The 18,705-nt window shown below is 46.8% G+C and overlaps 1 protein-coding gene across 8 annotated transcripts in view; it reads right to left on the bottom strand.

The window, feature by feature from the left end:
• Positions 1–18,705, bottom strand: part of ST3GAL1 (ST3 beta-galactoside alpha-2,3-sialyltransferase 1) — a 231,355-nt gene that overhangs the window by 85,755 nt on the left and 126,895 nt on the right. For 5 of the 8 annotated variants that reach the window (XR_012666869.1, XR_012666868.1, XR_007355430.2 and 2 more), the window contains exon 6: positions 701–3,181. Coding sequence is in view for 3 of the 8 variants with exons in the window: in XM_048841706.2 (XP_048697663.1) it covers positions 15,111–15,284; positions 16,114–16,233 (294 nt within the window). In the remaining 5 variants the exon portion in view is untranslated. Of the gene's footprint in view, positions 1–700; positions 3,182–14,115; positions 15,285–16,113; positions 16,234–18,705 lie in introns of those variants that run through there. The other 3 variants (XM_048841706.2, XM_048841705.2, XM_075124920.1) reach the window with 2 other exon arrangements.

Below are 18,705 nucleotides of genomic sequence, written 5' to 3'. Positions count from 1 at the left end.
CCATTTCCACAGCAATAACAAAGGCAAAAGGTGCCTAACTGCTGAGGGACAGCGAAGCTGCTGCCAGTGCAAAACAGCTATTTTAAGGGTATAACTGGCTCTAGCAGAATCCAAGGGTCAGCATCAGAAAGCCATTCTGGGGGAAAAAAAGTTATAGGGCAACCTTGCCCTGGGGAGTGTTGACCCAGGAACCATTGTCGGGATGGGGCTGTGATTGCCACTACAATAGCATGGCACTCACACTGATTGGGTGTCACAGAGACAAATACAAGTGGGACCTATGCAGCACTTGGCTAGGAGACCCCTAAGGGATGCCAAGGTGCTGCAGGATGTAGGAGTAGTGATTCAGAATGGGGTGCTCTTGTCACTGGACTGAATTGTAAGGAAACTTCAGTTCGCCATCTTGGTTTCCTTGAGTTGTACTTCACCCTCCATATTGTAGTCCCCCTTCTTCTTCCCCCTTTTGTCTATAATCTGCCTAGCAACAGCACTTTGGTGGGAACTATTGGCGCCTTTTTGTACATTTTGGCGGGAAAGGGTCAGGTGGCTTGGCGAATCCTGCCCGGCAACTAAAGGCGATAAAAGGTTACAGCACCCTGTGGTGGCTGCTGTCCACCATAGAGGCAGCCCAGTGCTAAGATCTATTCCCTGCTGAGTTGCCATGGCAAGCTGAGAAGGAAGAAGATAGAAGATGGTTTACCTGATCCTGTCCTGAGTATCCTGCTGTTCGTGCTCCTGGCTCCTGTCCCTTGATGTCCTGTGGTCCTGATGGTGTCCTTAGCTCCAGTGTGTCCAGAGTGTGGTGTAAAGAACAAGAATGGTGATGTGTTAACACTTTTAACTTGTCTTACCCACCCCTGGTGTTGTATGGTTTTGGGACCTTTGCTTCAAGCCTGTTTGTATTGTTAACACCCGAGTGGTTTTCCTGTTTGCTTATTGGGTAGAGCTGTTGGGGATCCTTTAATAAATTGTTCTTTGTTTTGCACCTAATCCTGCCTCTTTGGTCTTTTCGGAATAAATTATTAACCGATGATAGATGCGAGAGGGAGACAGGCTTGCAGTGTGGGCAGCTGGACTTGTCATAAATATTAAGGGAAGGGTAACCACCCTTCTGTATACAGTGCTATGAAATCCCTCCTGGCCAGAGAAAAAGTCCTTTTACCTCTAAAAGACTAGGAAGCTCAGGTAACTTGGCTGGCACCTGACCCAAAATGACCAATGAGGGGACAAGATACTTTCAAATCTGGAGCAGGGGGGAAAGGCTTTTGTCTGTCTGTGTGATACCTTTGCCGGGAACAGATCAAGGATGCAAGCCCTCCAACCCCTATAAAGTTAGTAAGTAATTTAGCTAGAAAATGAGTTAGGTTTTCTTTGTTTTCGCTTGTGAAATTCGCTGTGCTGGAGGAAATGTGTATTCTTGTTTTTGTGTCTTTTTGTAACTTAAGGTTCTGCCTAGAGGGATTCTCTATGTTTTGAATCTGACTGCCTGTAAGATTATCTTCCATTCTGATCTTACAGAGTTGTTGTATCTTTTTTTGTTCTTCTAATAAAGTTCTGATTTTTAAGAATCTGATTGGGTTTTTTGGGTCTTAAAAATCCAAGGCTGGTTTGTGCTCATTTTGTTTATTCTCAAGCCTCCCCAGGAAAAGGGGTGTAAGGGCTTGGGGGGATATTTTGGGGAAATAGGAACTCCAAGTGGTCCTTTCCCTATTCTTTGTCTAAATCACTTGGTGGTGGCAGCATACTGTTCAAGAATAAGGCAAAGTTTGTGCCTTGGGAAAGTGTTTAACCTAAGCTGGTAAAAATAATCTTTTAGGGGGTCTTTCATGCAGTTCCCCACATCTTTACCCTCGAGTTCAGTGTGGGGAGGGAACCCTGACAGGACTTAATTAGGGTTTCCAACTCCTTTAGTAGTTAACAGACCCAATGCCCCTGTGAGGCTATAGGGCCTGCTGTTGCTCTTGGAGGTGGGGTTTATGGACAGCACGTGAAACTGGAGACCATGGGCATCAAAAATCCTGGGGGAAGGTTTGGACCAGAGGGAGCATTTATAACACTCTACTGGCCAAATTTGCATTTGGATATTTACATCCTGCCAATCTGAAATCAAAATATCCTGTCTTTTCAGTCTGGTGCAATATTTATTTTTACTTCCTATCCTAACATCTACTGTGGTGCTGCTGTGAGCTGTTCAGACAGCTGCAGTGCTTAACCCCAGAAGTGGCTGCATTTCAGTAGCACATTTAGTGATTCATTAATCTGGACTTGGCAGTTTCAGGACCTAAGTCGGCTCTCTCTTTCCCATAAATATCTGCCACCGGATCCAGCTGGCACTGTGCCCACCTGCAGGGCAGCAGGATTGTTATCACAGTGATTGAAGGCAGGCTTCTCTAGAACAAAGGCTGCTGCTTCTTAGTCACTGATTTTCATTTTATAGCATGTTGTTGCCCCCCAGTTTTCACAGAAGCCCCTCCCCCACCTCCGCAATGCGCTCTGCTGAAGAATCAGGCAGGTTCTAAAGTGATTGTCTAGTCCGATCTGCTGCTGGACATGTGGGCCTCTTCAGGCCATTGGCTTTTAATCATGGTGCTATCACAGATTAAATCAGCAGCATTCCCTCCCCTGCACACACTCTGCATCCATAGAAGGCTTGAAACTTGGACTACACACCCACCCACCCACCCGGGGAAGGGAGAAAGATGCCCCCTTCCACAGAGAAGTGGGGCTAATCACCAGCTGACTTCCTTCCTGAGTGTTGGCCCTTAACATGACTGCGACACCCACAGTGCTTTTCCTGGCTGTGTCACACTAACCAGCCTTTCATATTTTCAGCATGTTTAATGTGGGTTAAGATATCAGCCGATCCTGGTCATTTTGTCATGGATGCAGCATTGATTAGACTATGTGCTGGATGGATAAGCAAGGGTCAATTTGCTCTCAGGGACATGGCCTCTGAAGGGCAGGCTAAAGAGTGGCCCTCCAATAACAGTCAGACCACTAAGTCCAAGAGCAAAGCGAGCTGAATTGTACTTACTGTCTGATCTTAAATGAATTGCAGCTGCGTTGTCATACCGACGTCTCAGATTTCTAGTGGTAAGCAGTCTGCTTGGATGAATTTCAATGGATAGGCTTTTGCTTTTGAATTACATTTATATCTGACAGGATCTGTGCCCCCTGGCTCCTTTAAAAAAAAAAAAAAAAAGGCTAGTAAGTGGAACAGCCATAAGGAAATGAAAAGCGAGGCTAGCGAAGAGTATTAAGAAAGCAGATTTTAGGAAAGGAAATACACTTATGGAAACCCCAATGAGCTCTTCCAAAAAAACCCCAAAAAATAAAAAACAACCCAATTGCACCCGCCCCTAGACCAGGACTGGGTAAGGGTGCTTTGAATGTAACCCTTCACTTTTCATGAAGTAGTAGGGACTGATCTGAAACCCTCTGAAGTCACCAAGTACCCTTCTATTGATCTCAATGAGTTTTGATCCAGCCCTTACTGAATTTAGATTTTGAAAAGATATCATTACCATGAAAGGGTGCTACGGGCTGAAACGGTGCGTTTGGTTCAGTGTAATTCTATGGAGAAGCTCCAGGCTGATTTGAGGCTGAAATCCAGTCACAGAACAGGCATATCTGAGGCAGGGTAAGGTTTGCCCCAGATCAGATCAGCACTACCCCCGCTGCTGAGCCTGTCGTTAACACATATAAATGGGAATTCCAGGGAACAACCTTTCAGGGCACCCCCCGCCCCAACCCTATGCCCAAAGTGAAAGAATTGTTTTAGATAAAGAGGAGGGAATTCAGCCCCGCACCAGATTCCACCCACAGGGACGCCCTTTTGTTCCCGGTGGGGATTCTGCTTGGTGGAGAGCATCTGGAGTAAGTGTCCAAATCAACCGGTGTCCTGTGGGCTGGTCAGCCCGCTCCAGTACTTATTCTGGAGAATTGTGGGTCTTTTCCTCCGTCTTCTCCACTCCTACAAACGACAGAATCCAGAGATACCAGTAGAACCAACTGACCGTCAAGCTGTGCTCAGATTAATCATCTCAGGCCTCTCACTTGTTTGTATAAATCGGCCTAACGGGGCCCAGGAGTGGAACATGCCCCCTCATGCTAGGCAATGTACAGACTGAGAATGGGAGACCCTCCCTGCCCCAAAGAGCTTACAATCTCTAACAGACCAAGTAATTTGTCAGGAGCCCAGCTGCCACATCTACCCCCCTTTGCTGCCATTGCTTGCTGAGTTCCCCCACCCCACCTATGCGGCCTCTGGCTTAGGGCTTGATCCAGCGCCAGGGGACTGTTTCCTTTTCCCTGCCTCCATTTCTTACCCTGTTTCTATCGTACCAGGATCCTGTCCTCACCCAACCAGGGCTTATTAGCCCCAGGACTCAGATTAAACCTTGTCCCAGGGCCAAGGCCCCTCCTGCCTAGTCTCCCTCCCGCCGCTCTGGCCCAGAGAACCCCAGCCTCCCACTGAGTGACCTCTGCACCCCCAACTAATGCCGCCTTTACCCCAAATCAATTAGCACTACCCACTTTATTCCCCTCTGCCCCGGCAGCATACAGGGATGGAAGCTTCCCAATCAATGCATTCATTCTTCTCCCTCCTTGACTCTCCCCCACCCTTCATAATGCAGGGCAGCCCCTTCATGCCAGTGTAAGGGGGCTGTTGGCTCCTTATTGCAATTGAGGGAGTCAAGAAGAGCCCAGCAGGCCTGTCCTCCGTGTGCTCTGGGGCTACCAGGGGCCGAGTGGAGCGGAGCCAAAGAGGGAGCAGCAGCCCCACGCCAGAAGCTGGAGCAGCAGTGACCAGCCACACCGAGGGGGAGCCAGGGCTGAGCTGCAATGGGGCACTGCAGGACCAGAGCCAGGAGAGTGAACACTGCAGTAACACTGTAGCTAAGCACAGGGAGCAGCTGGGGACCGCGAGGGGGACCCTGGGCAGAGAGGGCCCAGTGCAGGGAGATGTTGCCAGACAGAACAGCCTTGAAGGTCAGCCTTGGAGGGGAGAAGCGACCCTGATGGGAGGGCTGATACTGGGGAGAAGGCTCCTGCCACATAGAGCCTGAGGGGGTGTGGCCACCGCCCAGGACCGGCTCTGGGCACCAGCAAAGCAAGCACGTGCTTGGGGACGGCACATTTCCAGGGGTGGCGCTCCGGCCATCCTTTTTATTCGGGGCAGTTGAGCTCTCGGAGCTGCGCCACTTCGATGGGGCGAGGGCGCCGCCCCCCTGCCAGCCGTGGCGGGAAGGGGAAGCCCCAGCCCCGGTATGCTGAGGGGGAAAACAGCTCCTGCAGGCGCTGGGAGAAGGTGACCTCACTCCCTCCGCTTCCAGCGCCACCTGCGAGCCCCAGCCCCGCTGGAGCTTGGGGGTGGCAAATTTTTTTGCTTGGGGAGGCAAAAAATCTAGAGCCGGCCCTGCCACCGCCAGAGCAGGTGTCTTGCCTGCTGTATCACTGCAGCACATCCAGGGCCTGGGGCGGGGGTGGGGGAGGCCTGGGACATGTAAGGAACAGGCCGCAAATTTTCTTGAGTCCCAGAGACGATTGGTGACAGTGTCTCCATGCCCTGGATCCTTTTACCTTTTCCGTTTTTCTCTTACCGGTTTATAGTTGCTGTTTAATAATTTGTATGTGGTTTAAACTCAGCATAGCAATCAGTGGGTCAGGGACGTGGCCGGTGAGGTGAGAATACTCTGGTGTGGGGACACCCTAGCCTCTGCCTGAGGGACCCATGATGAGACTGGGGGTTAAGCCGCCCAGGAACCCTAGACCCAGCTTTATTGGGGCTATGAGGACTCTGCCGCATTGGAGACTGGAAGAGGCATCCCCGAGATCAGGCGGCCATCAGGGAGTTGGGGCAAGGACTCAGAGTCTTTCGCTATCCGATTCCACTGGGGTAGTATAGAAGCCAGGAACATGCCCACACTAGTGGGAACCATTCCCCTGCTTAGACCGGTCAGTGAGTTAACCTGCTCACCCTCCCAATAACTTAGTGCAGGATGGGCACCTTACTCTCCCCCACCACCAGAGCGGTTTGTACGGGACCGTACCTCTTTGCAGGTTGCTGCAGCTGCCCCTGCTATCCTGGCACCTACCAGACCCTCACAACTGCTCCTCCTCTTTCACCCTCACTCACCTTTTCTGAAAGAAATAGCTACTTAGGGCCAGCTCACTTCCTGTCTTGTCCCTCCCTCTTGGAGAAATCATCCTACAGTCCAATGAAAGAAGGGGCTGTGGAACCTGGGCTGCTGTGTTCTTTGCTCCCCGTAACTCCACTTGGTCTAGAGGATGGGGGGAACCTGGAGTTGTGATATGCCTTGATTTTAAGCAAGGCTTTTGACATAGTCCCCAAGACAGTCTCATGAGCGAATGAGGGAAGTGTGGTCTAAAACAGCGATTCTCAAAGTGGGGTCCGTGGACTCCTGGGGGGGGGCCGCGAGGGCACTCTAGCGGGACCACGAGTCATGTCTGGCTCCAGGCGGTCCATGAGTCATGGCTGGGGCCACTGGCCCCGCTGATCAACTGCACGCTGTGGAACAGCGGTGGAGTGGGGGGCGGGTCCTGGGGGCTGAACATAGAGTCAGCATGACTCATGGATCGCCTGGAGCCGTGAAATTCAGCAGCAGAGGAAAGCACGGGAGGACCCAAAGTGAAGCAGCACCTGCCAACCGGCTGGTGCATCTGAAAGCACATGGGAATTCTGCATGCAGCCCTGCCAGTTAGGGTGGGCCAATCCTGCTCCTCTCACAGCAATGCAGATGCTAGCTTCAAGAGAGGCGCTGGGTGTGAATCCATGTACCATGGGCAGCCAGTGCTGGGGTCCGGGCACACAGCAGGGAGGGTTCGGACGGGTGCTCAAAATTTGTTTTTTTAATTAAGTTTTCTCGCTGTTTAGATTAAATAAAGAATACTCCCTACCCAGACATATTTATGTATCTCTGTCTAATAATAAAGAATAATGAAATAAATAGCAGCGATAGTGGTAATTTTATTAATAATAGCACTTTTCATGAACACTGGTAGACTTGGGGAGTCTGTGAAAATTTTTTAAATCGAAGTGGGGGTCCTCAGGATGCTAAAGTTTGAGAACTGCTGGTCTTGAAGAAATTATTATAAGGTGGGTGCACAACTTGTTGAAAGCCTGTAAAAAGTAGTTATCAATGGTTTGCTGTTAAACAGCAAGGCCAAATCTAGTGGGGTCTCACAGGGGGTCAGTTACTATTCAATATTTTCATTAATGACTTGGATAGTGGAGTGAGGAGTGTGCTCATAAAATTCACAGATGACACCAAGCTGGGAGGGGTTACAAGCCCTTGGGAGAACAGGACTAGGATTCAAAATGCCCTTGACAAATTAGAGAATTGGTCTGATATTAACATGATGCAATTCAGTAAAGACAAAATGCAAAATACTTCACTTAGGATGGAAAAGTCAAATGCACAACTACAAAATGGGGACTAACTGGCTAGGTGATAGCACTGTTGGAAAGGATCTGGGGGTTACAGGAGATCACAACTTGCATATGAGTCAACAATGTGACGCAGCTGAAAAAAAGGCTAATCTCATTCTGGGGTGTATTAACTGAAGTGTGGTATGTAAGAATGGGAGGTAATTGTCCTGCTCTACCTGGCATTGGTGAGGCCTCAGCTGCGCTACTGTGTCCAGTTCTGAACATCACACCTTAAGAAAGATATGGACAAATTTGAGATAGGCCAGAGGAGAGCCACAAAAATGACAAAAACTTTAGAAAACCTGTTCTATGAGGAATGGTTAAAAAGCTGGGGATGTTTCCTCTTGAGAAAAGAGACAGAAGGGGACAAACCAGATAGTCTTCAAATATGTTAAAGGCTGATACAAAGAGGAAAGCGATCGAGTGTTCTCCATGTCCACTGAAGCTAGGACAAGAAGTAATGGGCTTAATCTGCAGCGAGGGAGCTTTAAGTTAAATATTAGGAAAAACTTTCTAACTATATGGCTAGTTAAACACTGGAATAGGCTTCCTAGGGAGGTTGTGGAAACCCCATCATTGGTGGTTTTTAAGAACAGGTTAGACAAACACCTGTCTGGGATGGTCTAGGTTTATTTGGTCCTGCCTCAGCGCAGGGGGCTGGACTAAATGTCCCTTCCAGCCCCACATTTCTGTGATTCTCTTCAGAGGAGGAACCAACATCTACCCAGTCCCATTCACCCAGGCAAAATTTCTACTCCGTGAGAGCGCATGCACAGGCAAATCATCCACTCGCTCCGCACGTGTGTGTGTGTGTGTGTGTATGTGCATGCACACACACACACACTTACACTTTTGAAGCCCCATTACCACCCATTTGAAAATGGCATTTATCCCGGTGTAGAATAAGAATGTCACCCCAAACAAAACAGCCAGCTGCCCTGGACTTTAGGAGAGAGCCAGAAATTAAAGTCACAATCAAATCATCAGTAAAGCAGTAGCAGCTGCTCCTACCTTCCCACAGCAGAAAACAACCAGCCAAACTAAAAAGTGAGCCTATGCAATTCCTTCACCTCCCCAGACACCAGATCTTGTAATGCCCCTTCTTCGCAGCTCAGCTCTGCCAAGTTTAGACATCTCACTTAAAAGTTCCCAGCAGTTCAGGGGCAATTGGCTGTAGGTTTAATACCCCAGTGTGACACTCTCTTCCTTCGGGGGACCGCCCTACACCCCCATGTTCATCTTTATAAAATGATTGTGTGGCCTCAATGCAAAGTTTGCCATGGTGGATGTCTTCGGAAGGCTCATGATGCACTGAGCATTGTTGTTATAGTAATGATATAGTAATTGTTGTTATAGGTTATAATTTTCATGTATATAGTGATGAGGCTGAAAATGTATCCTCATGGCTTAAAGCAGGCCCAGGCAAAACTCTCCAAGAGCAGAGGGGCAGTTCACATCTCATCAGGGCACGTATGGGACAAACCCAGCCCAGCCACACAGGAACAAAGGATGCTGGCCTAGGCAGCAACAAAAGGATCTGTTGGACTCTTGAGTGAATCACCCTCCCGTTTCTTTGGTCAATTTGGGACTGTGATGAGGTAATGCTCACCTGACTCTCAAGGTGGAGGGGGCAAAGCCAAGAGGGAAGAAAGGACATGATAAAAGGGAGGGACGTTTGCCATGCTCTTCCTCCTACATCTACAGACACCACCACCACCAAGCGACTGAAGCGCTGATCAAAGGGGAGAGCCTGGCTGAAGAGCAACCAGCCAGCCTGTGGCGAGACGCATCTAAGTCTTTAAGGGCACTCAAAGGGTTAAGATCAGCTTAGAATGCATTTTGCTTTTATTTCATTTGACCAAATCTGCCTTGTTATGCTTTGACTTATAATCACTGAAAATCTATCTTTACAGTTAATAAATGTGTCTGTTTAGTCTACCTGAAGCAGTGCTTTTGGTTTGAAGTGTGTCAGAGGTTCCCCTTGGGAGAACAAGCCTGGTACATATCAATTTCTTTGTTAAACTGATGAACTCATATAAGCTTGCAGTGTCCAGCGGGCATAACTGGACATTGCAAGACGGAAGTTCCTAGGGTTGTGTCTGGGACCGGAGATATTGGCTAGTGTCATTCACTTGCAAGTAGCTGGGGGCAGCTTACATGCCAGAGGCTGTGCATGAACAGCCCAGGAGTGGGGGTTCTCACAGCAGAGCAGGGTAAGGCTGGCTCCCAGAGTCAAGGATTGGAGTGACCTAGCAGATCACCAGTCTGGATAACATCAGAGGGGAACGTCACACCCAATAAGGAACCCTTTGTGGGCAAACCTGTGTAAAGCTTAATGCAGACAAAAAGCCTTAATGGGTTCAAAAGGCCAGTCCTGACAGCGCCTATCACAATAGGCAACAGTCACAATTGGGCTGGCCCTTTAAGAAGAGTTGGGCTCAGGCCTGTCTATTTGTCTACATCCCAGGTGATGGGGCTGGGTCAGGCAATTAGGGGTCATGTGATGGTAGCCATTCTGGCCAACATTTTCAAACTGATTTCAGGGAGGTTTGCCCAATCCCCTGCCTGACTCACCTCTTCGGCATCCCCACTACACACCAGCAGCCTGACCCATGAGCCCATATGCCCATCCCTTCCAAATCTGAGTGAGTGGAGCTTAGGGCTGTAGCATCACTCAGGTTTGGCCTGGCCACCTCTCCTAGAGGATATAACCTTATTACCTAAGGAGTTGGGAGTTTTTTGGCTGACATACTATGAGACATGGTCCATATGATGGTAGCTCAAGGACAGGGTGTGTCTGCTCCGTCAGAGACTAGGGGAGGGTTTGCTAAAGAGACTCAGAGGGGGCTTGGCAGAGCTTCCCTGCTCAGAGTGTTCTGGGATCTGATATAAGGGTAATGGGAGTACACCTAACTGCCTGTAGAGATGCTTCTGCATGGGATCCAGAGATGGCAGGGAAGAAGCTCTTCCTGCTAGCCAAAGGCAAAAGCCTGGAGCTACCTGAAGCAAGAGAGAATTAAGGAGGCCATAAGGAGTGGAATGGATTGCTGGTGGAATGGATTGTCTAGAGAAAGCAGAGGCCAAGGCTTTAAGGATTAAGAAAAGAACTAGATAAATTAATGGAGAATAGGTCCATCAATGGCTAGTAGCCAGGATGGGCAGGGATGGTGTCCTTAGCATCTGTTTGCAAGAAGCTGGTAATGGATCACTTGATGATTACCTGTTCTGTTCATTCCCTCTGGGGCGCCGGGCATTGGCCACTGTCAGAAGACAGGGTACTGGGCTAGATGGACCTTTGGTCTGACCCAATACGGCTGCTCTCATGATTCTAAATATGAGTTAAACTGAAGGGGAGAGCAGGCTTGAGTTATGATGGTTTGGTTGAGTGGGAGAAGGAAAGAAACTCTGGCAGAGTAAGACCCAGTTACAGTGACCATTACAGGAGACTACCTTGAGGAATTCATGACAACACCACTCTGATACATAGCAGTCAAGGGTGCACAGATAGATATATCTTTGACAATCTGATTGATTATAATAAAAAATTTATTTTGATTCTTACTGAATTGAAAACTTCAACAATAAATAAAATGTCAAAGTATGAGTGACCCAGACTCCCTTCAATCAGACAGAAATGACGATAATAATCACTATGCTCCAAGGAAAGAGAAATAGGAAGAAGCATCTGGAGACCAAAAAAAAAAAAAGTGTTCAAGAAATTCAGTTTGGTTAAAAACAAACCACACAATCAAGAAGTGCTTTGGAAATTTTGCATTGGTAGCAAATGCAGTTCAAGATTTAATGTTATAGCTTTTTTTTTTTTTTTTTTAAAGACCGTTCTCAGTTCCTAGCAGGAAGTCAGTTGAAAATACTGGCGGTGGGAATGGAATTCTCCAGTGGCTTCTGTTGCTGCCTCCTAGAAACCAGCTGGATGAACAGAGCAAACTGGAAGTTAGATAATCAGATCCCACTGATTTTCAATTGGAGTTTGACTCCAAACTGCCAACTTCTATTACAACCCAATGGCAGTTCGGTGCTGAACTGCCAGGAGCGCCTTTGAAAGTCTCCCCCAGAAATGACTTAAATATACAGGGAATTTATCAGCAAACTCTCTCGTTTATAAAAGAAATGCAAAAACAGTGTTCAAGTTGTACAAGTTTCTGCAAAACCCAGCCACCCAAGCACAGGCTGAAAACATTACACTGCTGTTAAATCAAATTCTCAGAGTATTTTTTTTTAAAGCAACCATTTTGAGGGAAAGAGGGTAGTTTGTCACCTGACTGGGAAACACTGAATTATAATAATCATTATTAAAAAGTGGTAATATCAAAAATATGATTCAGGTGGATATTGTTCATTCTTCTACAAAGTGATTTTAGAAGAGAAAACAAGTTTTGTTACAACTGCAGAATCATGCGCTTATCCTGGAAACATGCATGTGAGTGGCTTTCTTGGACATCTCTCTAGGACAGCAGCTCTTAATGTCAGGGTTACTAACAGTTGTTGAAAGAAAAGGAGTACTTGTGGCACCTTAGAGACTAACCAATTTATTTGAGCATGAGCTTTCGTGAGCTACAGCTCACTTCATCAGATGTATACCGTGGAAACTGCAGCAGACTTTATATACACACAGAGAATATGAAACAATACCTCCTCCCACCCCACTGTCCTGCTGGTAATAGCTTATCTAAAGTGATCAACAGGTGGGCCATTTCCAGCACAAAGCCAGGTTTTCTCACCCTCCACCCCCCCACACAAATTCACTCTCCTGCTGGTGCTAGCCCATCCAAAGTGACAACTCTTTACATAATCAAGTCGGGCTATTTCCTGCATAGATCCAGGTTTTCTCACATCCCCCCCACCCCCATACACACACAAACTCACTCTCCTGCTGGTAATAGCTCATCTAAACTGACCACTCTCCAAGTTTAAATCCAAGTTAAACTAGAACATCTGGGGGGGGGTGGTAGGAAAAAACAAGAGGAAACAGGGAGTGGCTAAGTCATTATGCAAGGTAGCCTGTTTCCTCTTGTTTTTTCCTAACCCCCCCCCCCCAGATGTTCTGGTTTAACTTGGATTTAAACTTGGAGAGTGGTCAGTTTAGATGAGCTATTACCAGCAGGAGAGTGAGTTTGTGTGTGTATGGGGGTGAGGGGGATGTGAGAAAACCTGGATCTATGCAGGAAATAGCCCGACTTGATTATGTAAAGAGTTGTCACTTTGGATGGGCTAGCACCAGCAGGAGAGTGAATTTGTGTGGGGGGGTGGAGGGTGAGAAAACCTGGCTTTGTGCTGGAAATGGCCCACCTGTTGATCACTTTAGATAAGCTATTACCAGCAGGACAGTGGGGTGGGAGGAGGTATTGTTTCATATTCTCTGTGTGTATATAAAGTCTGCTGCAGTTTCCACAGTATACATCTGATGAAGTGAGCTGTAGCTCACGAAAGCTCATGCTCAAATAAATTGGTTAGTCTCTAAGGTGCCACAAGTACTCCTTTTCTTTTTGCGAATACAGACTAACACGGCTGTTCCTCTGAAACCTAACAGTTGTTGGATTTCGAGAACTCTGACCTTGCCTATTGCTAAAGGGAGGGTGTTATGGGTAAATGGATGGAGAGTCATGGGTGTGTGGGGAAGTGTCCTGTTATGGAAAAGGTTGGCCGCTAGTGTGAAAATGAAGTGTGTGAAGCTTGTCCTTCATGTTCTATGACTCTAGTGGGCCAGCTTGTGTGTGTAAAGTTACTCCCATTGGCAAGTGGTTGGACGATGGAGGTCATAAATAGAGAGAATTGGACTGATCTTGCCATGACATTGTAAGGGTTAGGGTTAGTGTTGCCATGATAACACACTCATAAAAACCAGACAGAGCAAAAATGGGGGTCTGAAAAACTGGCCTTATTGAAGTCAGTGGCAAAACTCCATTGACTTCAGAGTGGTGTGTGTGCGTGTTTAATTACCACAGATTCCAGTCGCCACAAAACAAAATAAAAACAAAGAAAGAAACAAGGAAAAAAAACAAACAAGAAAAATATCAAACCAGCAGCTCTTTCAGGATCTGCTCCAGAGCCCACTGAAGTTCAGTGGGGAGACTGGCATTGGATATGGTTCATAGATTCCTTGAATCCCATCTTCATGATATTATGAAGCAAGGGCTACCATCCTCAAATCGCCCTCCCCTCCCAATTTCATACTTTAACTCATGTTTAAAATATCAACGAACAACAGAAATGAAGGTCAAACAGATTTTAGGAAGAATCTGTGCAAAGTCCCCAGTACAACATTTCTTATGCACCCCTTGCTGCATAGAAGTAATGCTGTTAACATATGCATTTGTCTAAAGACACAAATCTTTCCGAGGTCTGGATCATACCACAGAATCTGTACATAGAGGATATGCCCTGGTAGATGCCCATACAGTTCTGTTCACTCCTATAGCTCACATCCTTATACCTGATACTTTCACTTAAATACATTTAAATAGATATCGCCTTCTAAGTTGTAAAAAATAGAGTAAAAAATTTCCTATCAACTTTTGGATTTTTTTTTTAAAGGTGAAAGTTACTGTTAAAAACTACCCTTGGTTTTTTCCCCTTGTCAAGTAGAATACAGGAGATGTCATTATTAGTTTAGAATACAAAATGATACCATGTAGAGACAAAGCTTTGGTTAATTGTTTTTTTTCCTATAAAAAGTTTAATTTAGGGATTTTCGTCTTTAAAAAAAATTACATCTGTTGCAGAAATATAAAAGGCACATGTAAACCACTGAAAGAAAAAAAATGTCCACTGCTCTACCTTGAATGTATTCAACAAAAATTAGCATTCAGAGTACCTATCAAAAAATAAAATAGAATTATATTTAAAGAAACCCAAACAAACCAGTGGCTAAAAAGGGCATTTTTGCTGGCATTTTCAATCACAATCTTATTTTGTTTTTCTTTGTCTCATTATGGCTGTGTAGGATGCTACATTAAAATATGCAGTTAACTGGAGATGAAGGATTTGATCCAGAATTTCTAGATGTGGATATGTTGCCAAAAGTAGCCATTACTCCCTGCAAGTCAGGTACATCACCTTTGTCCATAATACAATGCAGAACCAGAAATGACACAGTGAAGAGAAGAGATGGTTTAAAGAAAAGATCAACAGCAGAATAAGTGAATGTGTTCTTCTGAGGTAATCCTTACTACAGTGTTCACAGCCAGCCATGTTGATGGGACATTCAGGAAGCTGTTTTCACCTCTCCTCTTCAGGGAGTTCCTGCCTTATGCAAGCAAAGCACACACACATACAGTAATTCCTAGAAAATTCCCCTAGTTTACCCTAACAGCAATAGGCACATCTCTCCCAGTATTTCAAGATTTAATAAGTCCATACATCCCCTGTGATTCCGCACATCATTTATTCCCCATAATTGATCCTTAGGTCCCCAATGTCTCTATTCTGACATAAGGAAGTCAAGTGCAGTATGGAACCACTACCGCATGCTACTTTCATTCAATGATCCTCACAGCAGTGAGACACACTTCCTCAGCTGCAGAGTCTGATCGTCAAATATGGTCAGCTCCCAAGATAATCTTCGATAAACCTCTTCAAACACTTCAGTAACTGCCCCCTGCTGGAAATTGCAGCCACAAATCCCTGCCTGTGGTAAGGGTCATCTGCCCTTGAAAAAACGTATTTTGTCAACAGAGGCAAGAGTCAAAGTGATATTGGACTCGAAATCCCCATCATGGACCATGGTTCGCCGAAAAGCCCCCCCGGAACCATTGTTTTCCCAGTAATGATGCCAGTTGCCATTGCTGTCTGCTCCAAAACCATACACATCCACCTAACAAGAGAGAGAATGAAAAATGTTACATCCTGAAAGACTTTGCCTTCAGCTTGGTGTGTTCTTAATTGACATTTTGAGGGAACTCTGGTGATTCTCAACCTTTTCCACATTGTTTTTATTTATTATTGATATTGTGGTAGCCACCCCAAGTCCCGGCTGCCCTAGCCCTAACACTCTGCTTCCCTAAAGAGGAGCAATCGGCTTGGGCTGCGGCCAAGGGCAAGCAGGGCTTTGGAGAGAAGTGTGGGTGGGGCCACACCGGGCAGTTTGGGGAGGCACAACCTTCCCCAGCCTATACAATGTGTCCCTCATAGCCCCCAGCGTGTTTCCAACTGCATAATACAGGCTAGAGAATTTCACACAGTAATTCCTGTAGTGGAGGGAATTGTCCCTAATGTATAAACTCCCAGGCCCAGAAAGCAAAAGGCACTGGGAAACTGGCCATCGGCCATACACAGAAGGGGCATATGGATTACATGAGATCAAGCAGGCTGAGGACTTCTTGTGTTTAATTGGACTCCTCTGAAATGCACTTCAAACCCTAATGCTTAATCATGTTTTTTTGTTTTGTCTGAGAATTCACTTATATTTGCGACTGTCTCCATGTTATTTCCGACTCTGGGTCAAAGACACATCTTGTCTAACAGCTGAAATCATAAACGCTGAAGGAAACTTGAAGTCAGAGGAAGCGAAGATGGAAAGAGGCTGATAAAGATGAACAAATGATCTAGGGATCTCCTGTTAGCATCTGCTATAATTACAACCCTTGACCCCAACATAGTATCAGTGTACACTGAAGCAAGGAATGGAACAGTTTGGTCTTTACCTCATCACATAGGTGGAGTGCAAATATCACTGACAGAATGCCTGTCGAGGGGTATCTTCCATGATGCTGCAGCCAGTGGTCATAAACATATTTGATAAAAACTGGGTGATAGACCAGGATCTGTGGAGAATCGGAGAGTTGCATTCATAGTTCGTAAGAAACACTGGCTGTTCCCTAACAGCACAGTTAGGGTGAATTATTCTCCCCACCTACGCTAGCTGAGGATCTGGGCCTGGACTTCTATTCCTGGCTCCGCTTCAGTCTCACTGTGTGGTTCTAAGCAAGTTCCTTAACCTCTGTTTTTGTATAGCTCCAATCACACTCACCTGCCTCACAGGGGAATTATGGGGCAGATTAATATGTACAGAGCACATAGAGGTTTCTGGCTAGAAAGTTCCAAAGAGCAGCAAGTGTTATAGCTCTTGTTCTACGCATTGCCCCAAATCCTTCCCTCAGGGCAGAGTCTCGGCAGAGGTGTCCTTGGCAACTCCTCCAGACCATCATCCCCGCAGGGCAGAGTCTCGGCAGAGGTGTCCTTGGCAACTCCTCCAGACCATCATCCCCGCAGGGCAGAGTCTCGGCAGAGGTGTCCTTGGCAACTCCTCCAGACCATCATCCCCGCAGGGCAGAGTCTCGGCAGAGGTGTCCTTGGCAACTCCTCCAGACCATCATCCCCGCAGGGCAGAGTCTCGGCAGAGGTGTCCTTGGCAACTCCTCCAGACCATCATCCCCTCAGGGCAGAGTCTCGGCAGAGGTGTCCTTGGCAACTCCTCCAGACCATCATCCCCTCAGGGCAGAGTCTCGGCAGAGGTGTGCTTGGCAACTCCTCCAGACCATCATCCCCTCAGGGCAGAGTCTCGGCAGAGGTGTCCTTGGCAACTCCTCCAGACCATCATCCCCTCAGGGCAGAGTCTCGGCAGAGGTGTGCTTGGCAACTCCTCCAGACCATCATCCCCTCAGGGCAGAGTCTCGGCAGAGGTGTGCTTGGCAACTCCTCCAGACCATCATCCCCTCAGGCAGACTCAGGCCCAGAACAGCCCCTGGACAGTCAGTGCCCCTTCCCTGTGGGGCTGCTCCCTATTCAGAACAGAGTGGAAAGGCAACATCCACTCCTCACACCTTCATCACCTGCAATGCTGGCTAAGGCTAGGGTTTTCCATTCCAGCCCCGCTTGGCCCTTCCATGCTGAGTTTGTGATGGGAGGGACAGCAAGGTATCTGGTTAGCTTCAGGTTTGCCTTTTTACAGAGAGTCAGGGGTTAATTGCTGATATCTCTGTGTAATATCTTCCCACTGGGTGTTTTACATTTTCCATGGTGGGGGAGGATGCCTATTTCTACACTGATGCTCTGAGCTGCTGCTGTTCTCTCTGCCAGGACCCACCACACAGCCTTAATTTGCCTCAGCACCCTTTGTCATTCCTTACCTGAAACCCTCACTGTCTTCCCCTTCCTTGGATGGTGTAAATAGGAGAGGGAAAGAGAAGAGCTGAAGAAATCATGTCACTTCCTTCCCAGCTCCACGCCATGGTCTTGGAGGATGCAACTCTGAACTGGGCTATTATGGCTAAGCAATGCCAAGGTGCTGGATAGCTTGGCACATCAATTAAAAGCCACTTGGGATGACTTCTGATTTTTCCAGCTACGCCCAGGGCCTGTATTCTATAATAATGGTAGCTTAATGCCTTCTCTTAGAGCAGCTCAAAAGAGCTTTACAGATGTGAAGATTCATTAATGACAGATAGGGACCTACGGTAGCATCATTTCCCCCTCTTTTACATTGGGAGAACTGAGGCAGAGGGATTTGCCTTAGATCACACTGAAGTCTGTGGCAGCTCCCAGGTCTCCTGACTCATAGTGCTTTAACCACTAGATTATGCTTCCCGGCATGTTTCTAAAGGTGGGCCCTACATTTTAGCAGTGATGGGACCATGAATTATTTGCATACCTAAAATAGATTCACTGTATTTTTCTAATTTAAATATATGATAAAAAAATCAAACAGATACATGGGATCAAATTCAAGAACCTCTATCCTCTTCTGTCTATATTGGGGAACAGTGCCTAAGGAGGAGACCGTTCACGACACTGGAAGATTCAATCTCCACCTACTTTGCAGGAAAGGAATGTTTGTTTCAAAACCCCATCCATTCCCTTAGGGCAGCTGGAATTTTAAGACTCCAAGACCATACTTGTAGTTTTAGGGAGAGACTTTCAGAAGTGCCTAAGGGGTTTAGGAGCACAAGTTCTATTCCCTTCAATGGCACTTGTGCTCGTAAACTGCTTTGGTGCTTCTGAAAGTCTCCTGCTTAAAGGACTCCAAAGGCTTGCAATGGCTATCTGAAAATAAAGGTTTGATTCTCTCTGCCTTTAATTACTCCCCATACCCATTGCACGCTACCCAAGCTTTTCTACAGTGGATTTGGAACACACAATACCAGACTAAATCAATCCTCCTCCAGCAGTAGTCCGAAATCAAAGGTAGGTGAAATGACCCATTGTTCACCTGTGAAATCATGTAGTATTCAAGGTATTCCCCGAAGCATGAAACATCTGTTTGACCTCTTTATGGTAAGTGAATTCCCCGGCTGACT

The sequence above is a fragment of the Caretta caretta genome, chromosome 2, assembly GCF_965140235.1.
Source record: "Caretta caretta isolate rCarCar2 chromosome 2, rCarCar1.hap1, whole genome shotgun sequence".
Taxonomy (NCBI): domain Eukaryota; kingdom Metazoa; phylum Chordata; order Testudines; family Cheloniidae; genus Caretta; species Caretta caretta.
The sequence above is the reverse complement of the archived record's forward strand: the minus strand, read 5'-3'. Positions and strand labels throughout refer to the sequence as shown.